The sequence below is a fragment of the Macrobrachium nipponense genome, chromosome 8 (assembly GCF_015104395.2).
Source record: "Macrobrachium nipponense isolate FS-2020 chromosome 8, ASM1510439v2, whole genome shotgun sequence".
Classification (NCBI taxonomy): domain Eukaryota; kingdom Metazoa; phylum Arthropoda; class Malacostraca; order Decapoda; family Palaemonidae; genus Macrobrachium; species Macrobrachium nipponense.
Genome location: NC_087203.1, coordinates 49,322,567 through 49,341,572, shown reverse-complemented (window position 1 = coordinate 49,341,572; position 19,006 = coordinate 49,322,567). Strand labels below are relative to the sequence as shown.

Below are 19,006 nucleotides of genomic sequence, written 5' to 3'. Positions count from 1 at the left end.
TTCCCCTCTTTTAATGATATTCTCTTTCTCTCTCTCTCTCTCTCTCTTAAAGTAAGTGAAGGGACGATCAATGAATGTAAAGAATTCGTATTCATTACTGTTTACCCTCTTTTAATGATTCTCCTCTCCTCTCTCTCTCTCTTCTCTTTCTCGTCTCTCTCTCTCTCTTTTCTTTCTCTCTCTCTCAATGTAAGTCAAGTAACGAAGACGGTGATGGGATTATTGGATTACTTAGCTCTCAAATCACAAATTATCTCCTCTCTCTTTCTCTCTCTCATTTTTCGATAGCAAGATAAAATTATAAAATTGTAGTGCATTAATGTCGTTGAATGGCCCCCTCTCTCTCTCTCTCTCTCTCTCTCTCTCTTTGTCGGTGACTTCCATTTAACGGAACAGGGATCTTGATTGGTTCGTTTCTTTGTCAATTACTTTGCACAGTGATACGAATAATAAAGTATCTTTCTTTTCATTATGTTACTGCAAAGACGCAACTTGTATGTCAGTGCGTTATGGCTACTGATAAATGCTCTTATGATCCTGTGTCTTCCAAAAAAGAGTAGAAAGTAGGAACTTGTCAGTTTCCTTTTTATTATGTCCATTGGCAGGATCGAAATTCCGAAGCAACATTACCGGGCAGTACTTCTTCAACATTATTTTGTGCACTGGCAGTCCCGATGGATTTAAGTTATTCAAAAAATCTTGCGGATATTGATGATAATTTTCATCTTCTATTGTGTCCGAGCTGAAATATTTGTGACTTTCTCTGGGGAAGTTGTACAGAAATTATGTATGAAAAATCGTAAAGTAACCAAGTCTACGGGAATAACCTGCGTCGTTTCACGGCCAGAAACAGCTCTGTTTCAGGGAATCCCTTCTCACCCCCACCCCCTACAAAGGAGGGGGTTAGGTTGGATGAAACCCCATTACAAACCATCTTAGGGGTCCCCACCATAACCCTGCCAAGTTTCATGCCCATCTGACCAGCCTTTTGGCCGTGATTGAATGACAGACAGACATTACGCCCATTATAGTATGATATTGTAAAAAAAATTAATATAGTTTAAATTTTAAGACCCAGAAGCGTATACAATTATAAACTAGATCATCAGTCAGTTCGAAGTACGAGCATTTGTTTGACAGATAATACAAGATTTTCTCGAAAATTTTGTTTGAAAAACGGAAAGTTCGACATAAGAAACGTTTGACAAACGAGGCACCACTGTAGTATATATGCATGATCTTCAGTCCAATGTCCTGTAACATTTAAAATGCATATTTCTCTCTGTGAACTAATGCAAATGCTGTACTTAATCCCTGTTTCTACCTGCCAGAGGCCAGAAGCTACATTGCGGCTCACATGAGCCCTTGACCTGTGAATATTTTGCAAATAAATTAGTAAGCTGTAGACTCCAAATCTTATTCGTACTAAGCCGACTCACAAGCTATTCATATCAAGTATTTACAGTACTCTTCCAGGCTACACAAATGCCTACACCCTCAAGCTCAAGTGACAAAAACAACCATGAATGAAAGGTATAACATATATTCTCTAAATCAATTAGCATTACATTTTCCTTTTACATAGATATACCATATTACTACAGTTTAGAAAACTGTTATGGAAGGTAGTTAGAAGATACCTGACACAAACTGAGCAAACTTATTTAAAAGTATATTTACAATCTGTCAAGCATAAAGTTATTTATATACAAAGGAATAATTACTCAGGTGGGTTTGGGGGAAATTCAAAAGAACTGAAATATGGTAGTATTGTAGTACAAAAGACAAGATACATAAATTTCATCAATGACAAAGGCAAGCTTCATGTACTAATACTCCCCAACATAATGGATACCTGTAAGAATTGAAAAAATATATCAGCACTAGACTGTAGTAATTACAGAATGTGAACTGTAAATGACTGTTAACATTTCATAAATTTAGTACATTATCAAGTACAGTAAGTGATTATATGTGTACCTTACATTGCTAAAAATACTATGTTTATAGTTTCGATTTCGAAAATATAATATGCAATTATGACCGCAATATAGGGCATATACGTAGTCTCTGGGTCAATTTGAAGAAAATAATGTGCAAGTGCAAGAAGCTAAGTTTACTGTCCCAAAGAATCATCAATGGAATGCTACAACAACTGGTAACCTGATCAAAAAAGGACTTATACTGCCATTCTAATTGGAGAAAATATAATGTATAGTGTATAAATGACTAAAAAATTTACATTTTACCTAAGTAGAGAGCAAAATATGGAAGACACTATCAAGATGATAACACATACTATGAATCACCAATGAGAATACTGTACAAATATTAATATCTCGAGAAATTTGTGTTGCACATCAAATACAACGAAATTAGTTTTCTGACAATGTAATTTTAATACACAATCTCTTCCAATATCAAAGAAATACTTTGAGTAAAAAATATAGTAATGCTCATGGCAAGCTATGTAATACATAGGTAATTAAAAATCTGAAAGGATAAACTGCATTTGTTTTAAAACTTATATAATAATACTGTCTGCTCATAGATGGCAAAGTAAAATTGTTTACAAGCTAATGCACCAGTGCAATCACTAAAAAATCTAAATGACAATGTCTGGTACTGTAAAAATTCCCAAATGTGTAATTCTTGAAGACCTCAATGTGAGTGAATTATTCTGAAAAAATAATCACATTAGAATGCACAGACAACAATAATTTCTACAAGGCTAACCTTACTGAACAATGTAGTTAAACCATAACTGGGGTAAATCTAACTTATGCACATCTTTCATTATTTCCAGTAGTACAGTTTAAAAATAAGAAGGGAGTCTGAGTCTGACATCAACACAACAATTATGTTAATCATTAGTTTAAATGAACACTGAAACAACCCTTAATAGTGGTTACATCAATGAAAAATCCACATTAACATTACATGAGGGCAATAAATGCATATTAGGCACCATTAATAAGGCTACAAATGGCAAAGATAGCTTTAGCATTTTTTTCATCTAAATAGTAAATTTTTACTAATTAGTAAATTTTTACTAATTAAGTCAGTGATAATTAATTTTGGGCTGTAATACCAAAAGATAATACTAGTTTCATCAAACCTTTCCATAGATACAGAAGTAGTTCAATTCAGTTCTTTGATGAATAACGCTACTTATGAAGCATCCAAAAGCACCAATTAAAAGTTTGTGAAAATTACCAACAATTAAAAATCCATAAATAAATTTTTAAATAAAATCAACGAAGCACATGATGATCTATCCCTATTCTGCTTTTTGATTGTCTATTAATTTGAGCACAGCTAAACAAACTACATAAACATTAAATTACTGCCTTGATTCTCCCTTAAACCTTAAAAAGCAGCAATCTAAGAAATACTTGTCTAAAATCTGTTGCTAAAATGTAACACTGTTCTACAGTCTGCTAAACACAGCATGCAACTGTTACTGAATTACTATGTTAAATATCATATAAAGCAAGCAGGAATAAAATCTGACAAGATATGCTTCGAAATGATGATATACTACATACCTATAAATTCATTTACTATGCCAAAATATGAACTTTCATATTACCTCCGACGGTACGTAACTGTGGGTAATGAAAGTAATCTGTTCTGACATGCTGTAATACATAAGTATTGTGCAAAATACATTACATTTATGCAGTAATCTTATAAAACACAAGATAAAGAATTACTATTATTCCTTATTACTGGATACCTTTCCAGCAAGAGTCTCACCAAGTATATTTTCATTTAGTGCATTACGTAATATATGCAGCCATTACTTCCTAGTATCATAATGACTCTGGAGGCTTTGCCAGCCATAAACTTTACAAATATTCCATTAACAATGCTAAAGTTTCATAACGTACAATATTTAAATCTCAATCATTACCAACAGTAGTTAATACAAGATGGCAAAACAATGCTCTTCATTGTGTGTAACAACAAGGATAAACCTCTAATACATTTGTATCAAAACAACATTTAGAAAATATTTTCAATTTCTTTATTATATCAACTGGAAGATCTTTAAAATGATAGCCCAAAATTTTAAATACTATATTTGCAATATGAAATCTGGGCTTTAAAATACTATCCCATTTGCCCATTTTAACCATTGCGTACTGACTAACCATCAGTTACAATAGCAGCTGTAAAGGAATCATCCAACTCAAGTACTAACAGTATAGGACAATTCCTTCAGAACTATACCTACATGCTTGCAACAAATACCTGTACTATACAGTATATATCATTATATTGGTCAATACCTATACATCTCATAAAAAGATAAGCTTTACTAAGATTTCTATCAAATTTGGCAGCTTTTAAAGCCATGAACATACATCACAAATTTATCATCTGTGAATGCATCACACTCACAGCAAACTATTAATTTCGAGAAAAGTATTCAATAAAATTGTATTTTATATTTGTTCCTTCAGACCCATCCACCAGTTAATTTGTGGAACAACTCGTCATTGAGATTTTGATTAGCATCTTTTGTCCGCATGGAAAGGAAAATATAACCTCCAATGAACTCGTGCACCACCTGGAAGAGAAAATAATCAATGTATATGGACCTGCAGCAGTGAATATTATCTGTCTAAAATTAATAACATTAACAAATAAATAAGGCAGTCCCCCACTTGGTTTTGTTCTCGGGTGGATGCTGATAAGCGAAAACCACCATTAACCGAAACTCGGCAATTTATGGTACCAATTTTTGGTTAGTGGCGTTGATAACTGGTTAATGCCGCCTCTGTTGGGTATATTATGGCACCATAAATCTATTATTGGCACCTTATGGCGCCGATTACCGAAACTTGGCCCATTATGGCATCATAAATCGCTGATTTTATATCACTAAACAAGTGCCATAAAACTGGATTGCCAGTAACTGTGACTGCCAATAACCGTGGGACTGCCTGTATATATCTATATCTATATCTATATATATATATATTATATATATATATATATATATATATATATATATATATATATATATACAAAAACACTGTATCGTGCTTCTAAGAAATAAATAGAGGGATCCACAGTAATATCCTTGTTTATCTAGATATAATATGTTTATACAAAGCTTTGTATAAACATATTATATCTAGATAAACAAGGATATTACTGTGGATCCCTCTATTTATATATATATATATAAATATATTATATATATATATATATATATATATATATATATATATATATATATATATATATATATATATATATATATATATATATATATATATATATATATATACACACACACACACACACACACAAACATTGGATATACCCTGGACATGGCTAGCATAAAACAAGTAGACAATTTGTAATTAAAACCTCAAGGACACATTCAAATAATATTCAAATGTGTAAAATAAGGGGCCGTTCAAAAATTACATAACTTTTTTGGAGTAATTTCTTACCTCCCTTCCCCCTTATCATGCCTCATAATACATGTCCAGACCCCCTTAGAAAATTATGTAACATCAGCCAGTAACCACCTCCCCCCTTCAATTAATATGTTTCTGGTGTTGGAAAAAGAGTGACCTATTAATTATTTATGTCTATTTTAGTTAATAGGCAACAAAGATGCCAATTTCTAGTTTATGATATTATTTTTAAAGTTTATCATAATACACAAATAGGCTATACCTAAGTTAAGAGGATTAATTTAATTTGTGATATTTTTCTAAGTCAGAGGATAAAGTAGAGAATGTCAGAGCTCAGAAAAAGGATGAGTTTGTGACAGTATTCTATGCCATATAATACTTATAGCAGAAAATGAGGAAGTACAAACAAGGGTCAAGTTTGTGATATTTTTTAAACATAATTATGTAAAAAAAAAATTAAATACCATATTCTCAATACAGTAGTACCCCAGGTTACAAAATTAATCCGTTCCGAAGCAGCCTTTGTAACCTGATTTTTTCGTATCCAGAACTACGTTTTACATGTAAACTGCCTAATTTGTTCCAAGCCCTACAAAAACACCACAGTAAATTTTATAATAAAGCTCCATTGAACAATAAACAATGAAATAAAACAATTTGGACCATTCAATACCTAACCTAACCGTTACTGTACCTGTAAATAAAGTGTACAGGGTACAAGAAATACTGTACGTACATATACGTATGTATGTAGTAAAATGTGGAACCTTACCTTTTGAGTGAGGCGATGTCTGAAAGTGGCGACAGAGGAGGACAAATGGCAGAAAACATGAACACTTAACTTTACGAAACACATTAAAAAATGACAGAAAACATTAACATTTCTTGATTATCTCCATCTTCGTCTCCATAGAAAGCATCCTCTTCTTTCTGTGAACTTCAGCAACATTCTTGGGACCCATGTTAATAACGTAAGTCCTAATTAAGTTCACACACAACACGATAAAGTAACTTACAGTACAACGAAAGCGAAATCACTAACACGAATTTACGTTAACGAATGAAATCTATGTGAATGAACAAATTCCACTTGTGTACAATAACGCTGCCGAAACGAAATGGTCAAGGAACTCCCTTACATAGATGCATGATGGGATAAATGCTGACCAATAGGAGAGCAGGATCTTACAGCGGTAACTAGCAACAGGAACCAATGGGAGAGCGGGAGGATGGTGGCGAGTCTAATAAGTTGGCGGCGCGCGAGTTTTAAAATTGTTCTCAGCGGCCCGGGCGAATCTCGGACTTTACAGTACACCCTTTCGCAACCTGAATTATTTTTGTACACAGAAGCAAAAATCTTCGTCTTTGCCTTCGTAACCTGGATTTTTTGTAGGTAGGGACTTTCGTATGTAGGGGTATGACTGCATTACTGAAATATAATAAAAGTCTATTGCAGAATATTTACTCTATTTTGTCCTTCTACATTTACACATTTTCAAAAGAAACAAAGGAAAAATTCTGAAAATTTTATGTAAATTATGGCTGCACCCCCCCCTCCCATCACTACTCATAACACATCACCATACCACCCTACCCACCTAAGGCATTAAATAATTTTTGAACAGCCCCTATCACCAATCCAAATAATAAAGTGACACAAAAACAATAAAATATACTAACAGCAATCAAAATAAAAAGTACACTTCAACGAGTAAGGTAACAATTCAATGAATCAAGAGACAATACATATTACAAATATATTGCAGTTTTGGCTGAAAAGTCAGTCATTTAAGAGATTAGTTCTTGTCATTATTATTATTATTAAATTAGTTTAACCAAACCACTGAGCTGACTATCAGCTTTCATAGGTGTGGCTTGAAGGATTAGAATGAAATATGTACATGTACAATGTTTAGGCCACTGGCCAAGCACCAGGACCAAATATGTAGTCCATTTGCCAATATAGTGGTGATGTATGAAAAATCATTTTTTTTATACTCGCACAATGGTATATACTTTTACACTGGAATACAAGCACACATTAGGTAGGTATATTTCCTCATGTTTCCATAAAAATACACATACGTACACATAAGTAATGATAAACTTCAGAGTAAGTTCGGTAAGACATAAATCTCTTTTTTATTTTAATCCATGAAATGCCATAAGGATTTTTATATTTCCATTATTTACTTATTTATTTTTATAGTTCATCAATTAAATTACAGTTCTCCCTGAATATTAAAACTGGAATGATAGAAAATGTAGGAGATTCTGACAAAATTTCCCTCATCGATTTATTTCCAAAAGTTGATAACCACGGTTGGTTGTTATATTTTGGACATTCACACAACACATTTAACAGTTATCATCACTGTGTTCTGAGCATTGGGTGGAGGGTTATGCAGACTGCTCATTAAGTACTTGGGTCAATAATTCAAACACCAAATATATACCTTAGACTAAAACCCTAAAACACTTTAATATCAATTCAAAGTCATCTTACAACATTACTGTACCCTTAAAAAAGGGATTTTGACGAAGGAAAAATCTATTTCTGGGGGAAGACCTGTGTCACCCGGTGAAATGGTCCTGTAGCACGCATTTCTAGGTATAAATTGATGCTAAATATACCAGAGAAAAAGCTAAAAGGAATGCTGAAGTTACTACCCTCAGCTCGAACACAATAGGGCATCGGTATAAGCACAGGGGCGAGTGGAGGCCACAACCACAGGTCTTCTGCCAATTAGAATATTCCCTTCAATGTCCCTCTCTACGCAAGTGCCGTTACAAGGACTACCACATCTACCTTCCGCTTGCTACTACTACAACTCACGTCCGGTGGCTTCATTCCTGGATTACGCACCCAAGCTTGGGCTGGCTATAGGGTGGGGACCAGGAAAAGAGAGAGGGATGGGTTCACCGGGCAACACAGGTCTTCCCCCAGAAATAGATTTTTCCTTTGCCAAAATCCTGTTTCTGGGTTCGAACTGTGTCGGCCGGTGAAATAGTATCAAAGAATGGCCATACAAGCTTGGAAGATATAAAATCAAGAGATATAAGAAACAAGAAAACTGAAATGTACTCTTAAAATGAACATAAATGCACGCTTAAAATTAAGTTTAATAACCAATGTAAAGCAATAAAATACAATGGTAGGACAGGAGGAAGCAATATGACCAGATTCATACTATTCTGGAAAACCACAGGTAAGGAATACAAAAATGACAAATGTAAACTATGTACAAGTCCGGCAATGGATTGACAAGCAAACCAGCCCGGAACCAGAGGGAGATAGGTAGGGATTACGAGCGAGGCAGGTAGGAAAGAGTGAGTATCAAGGGAAATTTAAGCCGAAAAGAGGAATAGAAAATAGAGTTCTAAGACTCGGTCATCTCTGGGGAGACGATGCTCCCCGCAGCCTCTGCTGAAAATTTAAGGGCCTCTAAACTCTTGAGATAGTGGCGTCTAAATACTGCTGGGGATTTCCAACCCGTATATTTCTTCAGATCCTCGAAGTTCATATTGTGAAAATAGTTAATAGAAGTAGCCACTGCTCAGATATCATGGACGTGAGGGACTGAATCCGGATTGACTTGTTTAATAAAATAAAGGATTTGTTGTCTAATACCTTTTAAGGAAATGGTTCCGCCTTTCTCTCTAATGAAAAGAGGACCTGAAGACTTTTCAGAAGTTCTGGCCAGATAAGACTTTAGTGTGATAATAGGACACAATGATGAGTCCTGTGTGAGAGGTATAATTTTCCATGGAGCCCACCTGTTTTGTGGGTCTTCATTCTTGGCCAAGAATTTCTGATCTGGGGATAGTAGAACTTCACCCGACGGGAGGAAATCGATGTGATTTGGGTCTCTAGAGAGAGCCGACAGTTCAGATATTCTGGCGCCTGAAGCCAGACTCATTAAGAATTATGTTTTCCTGAGAAGGGTTATCTATGAGCATGAATCATTATCAGTGTCTGAGGCCAATTTGAGTACATCGTTTAAAAACCAGGAGACCGTGTGGGGGCGGTCCACTGGTCTCAGACGGGCACATGCTCGAGGGATAGAAGAGAAGTACGAATCTGTCAAATCAATATTAAAGCCAAGCTGAAAAATCTTCCTTAAGGCAGATTTGGTTGTAGTTATGGTACTAGCAGCTAGACCTTTCTCGAACAGGGTTCTAAAGAACGAAATTGCCAGATTTGTAGTCATCTTTTGGGCAAATGATTCTTTTAGAAAGATGGCCAATTTCTTTACTGCAGAATCAGACTGTCTGAGTGTTGACTCTCTTTTATCCGATTCTATGAACAGGATGTTTAGTGGATCGATACTAGCATCCTTTTGAGCCGCAAACTTCATGAAGGGCATTTAGAATTCTTGAGGAAGCTGACACAGTCCGAGTTTGTACTACCTGAGTCAGTTCTGGACAGGGAATCCATCTGGGGCGGAGATTAAACTCTAGTAGAAGAGGAAACCAATTGCTCTTCGGCCAGTTGGGTGCAACCAATGCTACCTGTCCTGTGAAGGATCTGAGTTTGTGCAGGACTTTCATCAGGAGGTTTACTGGTGGAAATAGGTAAATTTTCTGCCAACTGTTCCAGTCTATGGACATCGCATCTGTGGCGTGAGCTAGAGTCCAGGTTGGGAGCCACATAACACGGGAGTTTGTGATTGGACTCCGTGGCGAACAGGTCTACCTGAAGGCCCGGGATTTGATTGCAAATCCAACGGAACAACTTCACGTCCAAGGACCACTCCGACTCCAGTGGAGTTGTTCTGGATAGTGAGTCTGCGATGACATTCCTTACTCCTGCCAGGTGAGTAGTTGACAGGTGCCAATGATTTTTCGTTGCTAACGAAAATATCATAATCATTACATGATTTACTTTGCTCGACCTGGAGCCTCCTCTGTTTATGCAATGAACTATCACTGCACTGTCCGAGACTAATCTTACATGACTGTTTTTGACTGGAACCAGACGTTTTAAGGTCAGAAAAATGGCCATTGCTTCTAGGACATTGATGTGGATGACGGAATGTATTCAACCACGATCCTTGAACCTTCTTGTACTGGGAGTAGCCTCCCCAACCGCTCAGAGAGGTGTCTGTGTGGACTATCAGAGACGGTGGGGGAAATTGCAGTGGCACTGACTTGGAGAGACAGGGGTTCCGCCCACGGACAGAGCCTTTTCTTCAATATAGGCGGAATCAGAGATCTTGTCTCTGAATTTGTTGTTGGCTCTCTTCTGCCACTCGATTGATATCCTTCAGCCTGGCTTTCAACAGGACGTCTGTTATTGAGGCAAACTGAAGTGAACCTAGAATTCTCTCTTGGGTACGATGAGAAGCCTTTTTGTTCCTGAGGAACTGTCTCGTACCCTTCGCTATCTCTCTGCACTTCTTTGATGGGAGAGATAGCTTGTGTGAGTTTAGGTCCCATTGGATTCCCAACCATTGAAAGCGGGATGCCGGGATGAGGCGAGAATTTTCCTTGTTTATCTGGAAACCCAGATACTCTAAGAATTCTATTACTTTGGCTGTTGCTTTGCGACACTCCTCGTCGTTGGTTGCCCAAATGAGCCAGTCGTCTAGGTAAGCTACTAACATTACCCCTTGGGCTCTTAGTTCTTGCACTAATGTCTCTCCTAATTTGGTGAATATTCTGGGCGCTATGTTGAGCCCGAATGGCATGACTCTGAATGAGTAAGCTTGTTTTCCTAGTTTGAAGCCTAGGTATGGAGAGAAGTTTCTTGCTATCGGAACATGATAGTAAGCGTCTGTAAGATCTATAGAGGTGGTGACGACCCCACAGGGAAGTAAGGTCCGCACCTACGAGACGGTCAGCATGCGAAACTTGTCGCATTGAATGTATGAGTTGAAACAGGACAGGTCCAGAATTACTCTTCGTTTGTCTGAGTCCTTCTTTGGCACACTGAACAGACGTCCTTGGAATTTCAGGCGATTCACTTTCTTTATTGCCTTCTTTTGGAGGAGATCTTTGGCTTAGTCGAGTAGGTCTGTCGTTGGAGTCTGGTGAAAACTGACTGGTGGAGGAGGCCCTTTCCCCCATTTCCACCCCAGACCTTTCGATACTATGCTGTGGGCCCATGAACTGAAGGTCCAATGGTCCCGGAAGAGATTCAGTCTCCCGCCCACCTGTGGGGTCTCACTGGTTGGTTGTGGTCTTACTTCCCCTGCCTCCTCTGAAGCCTCTGCCTCTAGAGCCACCTCTCTGCCGGAAGGCACCTCTGGCTCTGCTACTCCCTGCATGTTTATTGTAGCCACGAAATGCTCCTCGCGACTCAAAAGAGGCATTGAAGGCTGGTGAGGCTACTAAGGCTGTTGAGGTCAAAGGTTGCCGAGTCGGTGGACTCTGCACCAGGACAAACTGCTGCTGTGGCTGAGCCTTGGATGTTGAAGGCTTGCCGATCTGGGAGACACGGACCGCCTGGACAACCGTCTGAGGATGAGAGGACTGGTAAGGCTGGAATTTCCTCGGGCTCTTCCTAGGTTTGAATTGTGGTCCGGGGGTCTCAAACTTCCTTTTGAAAGGAAGTCCCCAACGTACACGAAGGTTCTGGTTAGCTCTAGCTGCCTAGCTGAGAACGTTGTTAACCGCGTCCTCAGGGAAGAGGGTGGCACCCCAGATCGAAGCCTTTATGAGCCTGTTTGGTTTGTGCCTTATGGAAGCATTCGCGAAGACATGCTTCCTGCAGGCTCGCCTAGCCACTATAAAGTCATACAGGTCTGACTGGAAGGCCTGTAATAGTGACTTTGTGTGGACTCGAAATAGAGACTCATCCTCGAACGTCGTAGCAATCAACTCCGCCGAGGTGACTGAGTTAATCGACCTACTCAGCCTGCATCTTGCCTCGAATTCCACTTTGACCATGGGGTCCGGAATTCTAGGTAAACATTCAGTGAACAGGGCAGAGGCACACTCTGGGTCGAGTCCAAAACTCTATATCGCCGAGGAAGAGCAAGGAGGTACCCTCTGTCTCTTTTAATTGAGGTAAAGGTTTGTCCTCTACCGCGGCTTGTAGAGTCAACTCCGCCACCTTCGACGTGCAAGGAGTCGGAACTCCTTGTGGGGCCACAAACATCGTGAAGCATCCTTTATGGGGCGTCAACTTTGTGTTGACGCAGTCCCATTCTGTAAGGGTGCAGACCCATGCAGACTGGGCTTGGTCCCTAGGGTAGATGACTGTCTCCTTCGGGACTTTGTCTACCTTGACTAGCGCATCTTCGGCTAGTCTAGCGTAGCCCGGAAAGGGAAATTGAAGGCCCGCCGGGAAGAACTCAAAGTCTTCTACCGGCCGGGTTGCGCAACCTTCGATTGTCAGTTTGCCGTCCGAGAATGGGGCGTGCAGAGCTAACCGCCACGGGTTGCTGTTCTCGAATGGCGGCAGCTTTGAGGCGACCGGTACTGTCACAGACTGTGGCGTGGTCCTGGACTGGAGGATTCTGGGTCAGAGATAAGATCAATTGACCTGAGGTCTCCAGGCCTGAGGCGAGTCGAGTGGACACCGACTAGAGTTTGGTATCCACACCTCGCTCATCTTCATCATCAGAAGATTTGCAAAGGCCTCCTGGTCAAAGCCGCACTCCGTTGGCTTGGCCTTGGAGGACCTGGCTCTCGACCCCTTGGGTAGGGGAGAAGCCTTGGAAGAGGAAGTCTTGGAAGAGGAAGTCTTGGAAGAGGAAGTTGACGGCTTGTGGGCCGAAGACGACCTTACAGAGTCTGCCAGAGCAGGCTTGGATCCCTTTGGAAGGGATCTTGTCTTCCAAGCCTTGACCTTGGGGATGACCGAGGCCGATCTATCCCAAGTGGGGGCGGACTTGGTAGGAAAGCCCTGGAAAGAAGGGGAAGAAGAAGGAGTGCGGCTAAAAGGGAGACTACCTGCCTCACTTACTTCCCTACCAACCTCCTGATCCTCGGTGGCCATCGGTTCGCGGTGGAGGCTGATGGCCGCGACCTCCTCTGTGACCATGTCACATAAGCCCTCTTGGTCCTCCGGGAGGGGTTGCGTCTCCAGACGGATGCCCTCGATGATAGGATCCGCCACAGAAGCAGGAACAGCCGTCGAAGCCGGAGCTCCCGGGTAAAGGAGGGAGCACAGATCTTCGGACAGCACATGGGGCTGTCCGGCCTTGGCGGTCCTGCCGAATCCTCCCATCTAGGACTTCAGGGACACTCTGGTCTCCGTCTTGAGCGAAAAACTAGCCTGTAAAAATAATCGAATTAGAATCCCATCCGGGAGGGGTTGTGTCAAAGAAATTTCACAAAGTCGACGTATAGCAGAAATTTCTTGGAGCTCTGGAGCAGACACAGAAAAAGGGGAGCAGCGAGAGAGACACGTGAGATCACTTAACGCGCTAATACAGGAATGAAGCCATCGGGCGTGAGTTGTAGTAGTAGCGAGCGGAAAGTAGATGTGGTAGTCCTTGTAATGGCACTTGCCTAGAGAGGGACTTTGAAGGGAATCTTCTAATTGGCAGAAGACCTGTGGTAGTGGCCTCCACTTGCCCCTGTGCTTATACCGCGCCCTATGGTGTTCGAGCTGAGGGTAGTAACTTCAGCATTCCTTTTAGCTTTTTCTCTGGTATATTTAGCATCAATTTATACCTAGAAATGTGTGCTACAGGACCATTTCACCGGCCAACACAGGTCGAACCGAGAAATATGTATATGCCTTCACAAGGAGATTGAGGGAGTTCTGAGTATAGAGTGCCTTAAAGGTACAGATTACACCCTGGTCCATAGGCTGGAGGAGAAAGTTGGTGTTGGCAGGGAGGAACTCCAGCTAGACTCCCTCATAATAAAGATCCATATGGTGGCCACTAGCATTACCCATAACCAACAACATTTTGAATTCATGCACAAGTCATTGAGGTATTCCTTAACTTGAGGGATGAAGCTCCAAAAGAACCAATTATCCATAAGGACTTTGGTGATCCAGGCCTTACAGTTGGGTGTCCCTCAGTAATAGAGAGAGAGATAGATAAGAGTTGTTCTTACTTAAAAGTGAAATGGAAAGGTTATTTCTTTAAAATACTACTCCATACGAATTTTGTAATTACAGTTATGTTAATCTGATCATTATCACCCTCATTATTATTATTATTATTATTATTATTATTATTATTATTATTTGAAAATATTAATATACTACGTACATACTTGTACCATAAAAATTCTCTCATCTCAGTGAGAGAGAGAGAGAGAGAAGATAGAGGAGGAGATAAGAAGAAGGGAGAGAGAGAGAGAGAGAGAGAGAGAGAGAGAGAGAGAGAATGATTATTTCTGGGCTCAGTTCGTGTCGCTGCGCGAAATATCCCTTTAATCCATTATTTCTAAGGTAAATGCACTAACACATACCAGAGAATAAATAAAATAAAGAAAAGGTCAGTACCACTGACTCGCTCACCCTCTAAGAGGGCGTCGGTATGAACACTAGGGCGAGTGAGACCACTACCACGAACCTCTTACCAATAGAAATCTCCTACGACAAAACCCCCACAAGAGGGGAGCCGACCCACAGAGTGGGCAGCAACTACTACTACTCCATCCCACGCTGCCGACTGCTGCGCCTCTGTGTTTTTTGTGCCCCTTACGAGGATTTATCTAGATATGGAGCGTTCAGCCATCGCATCAGCTAAGTTAAGTAATCTGTTAAGGTTTCTATTTGGTTTTTTCCAGCTTTGAGTCAGTATTTGCCGTTTTTTAGGTATAAATACTGGCTCTTGGTCGGAAGCATGGCGGCATTGTTCTGCCTCGTGGCGGGTTCGTTCTTGGTCTTCCATACCTAGAACCTTCCCTTGTTACTTTACGCTCTATTGCTAGTTATCTATATTATGTTAGGGGTCCAGCCTACTTGGTTTATGTCATGCATGCATGTCTTCTTTACCTTGCGTAGGCAATTTTCCATCCAGACCCTAGCCACAGCTCTTAGTATCGGCCCCGGCTAGCTTTGAGTGGTAGACTTTCTTTCGGGTTAGTCGTACACTCCTGGATTTTTACTCCTACTAATTTACTTTCTTACTTTCATTTTAATTTAATTTTAGTGATTTTATGTATTTTAGGTTAGCCTACGGCGTCTGGCATATTACGTAGCCTAGGTCCTGTATTTCATGGTCCCCACCAGTTTATTGCTTCCTCTCATCAGTTTTGTTGCTTCTCGATAGCATCTCACTGATTAGTTGGTTGCTTTAACCTAGGCTATGTTTATTGATGTGTTTTCTTATGTTACCGCTCCGTGGTCACCATGTGATCGCGAAGCAGCCAGGCGCCCGTCCAGTCACCCTACCCTCCTCCCGCTCTCCCATAGAGCCGGGGGGAGGGAGGTCCGTCCTCGCTCGCTCCACCCGTGCCTGTCTCCCTCTCTCCCTACGCGGAGGGAGTAGGGGAGGCTGGACAGACCCAGGACTGGACTTGACCGTTCTCTTGCTTCACGGTGCGCTGCGGTGGCTAGGTAGGGGGATTGGCCTTCCCCCTCCTTTGTTACTCCATTGTCCCGTTGTTTGCTCGAGTCTGTTTCGCCCTCTCGCTCCTTCCCGGATTGTTGGTGCTTTTTTATCTTACCGGAGCTCCGTCAATCACGTGGAAGGTTGCTAGTTCCCCCTTGCGGGCGGACCTCAGGCGTACAGTTGGTCTTTTCTAACCATCCCGTCTCGCTGATATCGCGAGACGAACACCGCCGCGAACCGGAATTATTCCGGTACCTACTTAGTGCTAATTAGGCTTAAGTGTATTTGTGTTTATTTTAAGCTATCATAAGTTTAATTTAAGCTAGCTTAAGCCGGGTCCCTCCCTTACCTACGTTGTCACACCGGATCATTCCGGGGTTATAGCCTATTCAGGCGGTAAGGGAGGGGTTATGCCCAAAATTTTTTCGCTCTCCGGCATGCATCGGAGTTCTATTAGCCTGTAAGTGATGTCTTTTAGGGTACTCATGTATCTTTTCACTTACAGAACCACCACCAAAAAAAAAAATGTGAGCATCCAGGATGCAACGCCATGCTCCAGGACCCCTGTGGACATGAAGTCTGCAGGTCCCACGCTCCATGCGCGACTCCGCACGGGAATCTGCAGGTCTGGTTCCACGAAACCTGCACCATATGTTACGATCTCGTGAGTCAGTTCTTAGACGGGGTAAGTATTCCCACTCCGTCGGTAATTCCAATAAATGTTTTAGATCTTAAGTTTAATTTTAATCTTTTATTTTAAGCTTAAGCTCTTTTTATATTGGATGGTACATCCCCTATGTCTTTAGACTAAGCCTAATATTAGTTAAGTTTTAATCTTAAGTTTAAACTTAAAACTAATGAACGCCCTCTCTTCCAGGCTCCCGCCGTCAGAGATACCGCCCTAGCAACCCTGAGGGCTTGGGTCGGCGGATTCGGGAAGAACGCCGCCAAGGGACAGCCCTACATCCTAGAGAAGAGGTTGGCTGTCCTAATCTTCCCCGGCGGCAAGTCGACGGGTTACGTCGACCCGGCAGAGGCAGCCCCGACTATGGCGGCGATTCATCAACAGCTCGCCGCTTCGATAAAGGAACCAGGCCAAGATATCTCGTCGGATGTCGCGACACTTGATTTGAATATAGAACCCATGGTAGGTGTTGACGACCTGTTGGTCGAGGTAGGTACGTTGGACGCCCAAGGGCTTCCCTTGGGCGCCACTGGGTCTTCTACTCCTGCTAATTCTCCAGCTTCCTTCCAAGGCTTTACAGGAGCTGAGCTCCTTTATACTTCACCAGACGCTTCGGTAAGACCTAAGGTCAAGGGCCAGAAGGTTGTAAAAACCCTCAAAAAGACGTCGTCGTCGTCCAAAAAGACTTCGTCGGCGTCAACATCTCGTAAGTCTCCGGCTGCAAACCCCGGAGCAGAGAGGTCTAGAGTTTCTGCTTCAAGCTCCAAATCCTCAAAGAGCAGGTCTTCCAAGTAGAGGCCCCGTACTCCGGCTGAGCCAGCAGTCTCTCCTCTCCCCTTGGTACCTGTTCCAAGTTACCCATCCTCCTCCGCAGCAGCTCCGGTTTTGGATCCCAATGCTGGACTGTTGCAACACATGGGAGACTTGGTCGGCTCTCTGAGGAGCAGCATGGAGCAAATGTTCTCCCGGTTGTCCGACAGGATTACGTCTCAGGACAATATCATCGCCGGACTTAATCAGGCCCCTCTAGCTACTCCCCCAGCTTTCGGCACCGGACTAGCTCAGCTCCCACCTCATGACTCTCTGCCTCCGTTCTCTATGAATAACCCCTGGAGGGTGGCGTCATACGCCCCTTTCCAGGACGGTCTTATTTCCATTCCGGAGTGTGGTACTCGAAGGATTGAGGACTTCGAGTTCTACCCGGAGGGTCTCCAACCGCCGTTCATTGGCTACGCCAGACTCACTGACGCAGCCATGACTAGAGATGACAAAGTCCCTAAGGAGACAGTCCTCTACTCATGTGACCAGGCTCAAAGAGAATGGCTCAGGTGTTTAGAGGATATGGATTGTTCGAATACGAGAATTCAAGCCTTCAAGAGTCCCTTCACCATTTTTACGATGGAGGAGGGAACTCCTCTTCCCTTTCTCAGTAAGATAGCAACGGTCACTATTCCAGCTGCCCAGAAGGGGGAGTCGTTGCCACAGTTAAGGGAAGCAGACCCCACATCTCCTTTGCTCCCTTCACTCGGAGAATTGTGGGAAGATTTGCCCAACACCTTTTCGGCTGGCAAACTCAAACCAGACTGTGCTATGGATCAGTTTGGTGAGAAGCTGCCTAGGCTTCCGGACAGCCTCATTCAAGCTGAATTTGAGGCCAAGGACTAGGCTCGCCAGGTCCATTAATGCCATGGCAATGACTGAAGTAGCGACGATTTCTTACGGTTCTGAGCCGCTCTTCAAGCTCCTCACCAAGTCACTGACGCACACAGTCCAGTCTGACATGTTTGAGTTCGCTACAGCCCAGAAAACTAACTGCCGGGAAACATGTCCTCCAGGAAGCAACTATTCGTCATGAGCCGAATAAGTTGCTTTCATCCATCCAACATCTGGGGGGCAGACCTCTTTCCTGATTCGATGGTAAAGGAGGTCCAGGCGGAAGCGACAAGGCTTAACCAAAGCCTTAAGGATCGTTGGGGTCTCACTGCAAAGAGACGCCAAGACCAAGCAGCAAGAGGTAAGTCTCAGAGGAAACTGAAACGTTATCAGCCTTACCAGAAAAAGCAGCAACGCTTCACCCAGGCTGTTTCGGCTGTTCCTTTAGTACAATCAGCCCAACCCTCTACTTCTAAGGCTCAATCACAGCCCATCTACGTGATTTCCCCCCAGCCTCAACCTTCCACCTCCTACGCTGTCTCCCCAGCCTTCAACCAAGTGTTCGAAGGCCAGGCCTTTCAGCAATACGACCGCTTTGGCAGGGGAGGCAGAGGTAGGGGATCCTTTCGTCAGAGAGGATCAGGAAGGTCTCTCAACAGGGGAAAACACTTCCGTGGAGGCCGCGGAGGTCACTCAACCCAGCAGCAGTGAGAGCTCGAAGGTAGGAGGGAGGCTGTTCTCTTCCGGCACCGGTGGGGATTCAG

The 19,006-nt window shown here is 42.0% G+C and overlaps 1 protein-coding gene across 7 annotated transcripts in view; it reads right to left on the bottom strand.

Annotated features, from left to right (window-relative positions):
• Positions 1-1,525: 1,525 nt before the first annotated feature.
• The window catches only part of LOC135222767 (unc-112-related protein-like), a 466,776-nt gene continuing 449,295 nt past the window's right edge, over positions 1,526-19,006 (bottom strand). For all 7 annotated transcript variants that reach the window (XM_064261019.1, XM_064261018.1, XM_064261022.1 and 4 more), the window contains one exon: positions 1,526-4,576. In XM_064261019.1, the coding sequence (XP_064117089.1) occupies positions 4,466-4,576 (111 nt within the window). In that variant the 3' untranslated portion in view covers positions 1,526-4,465. The remainder of the gene's footprint in view (positions 4,577-19,006) is intronic.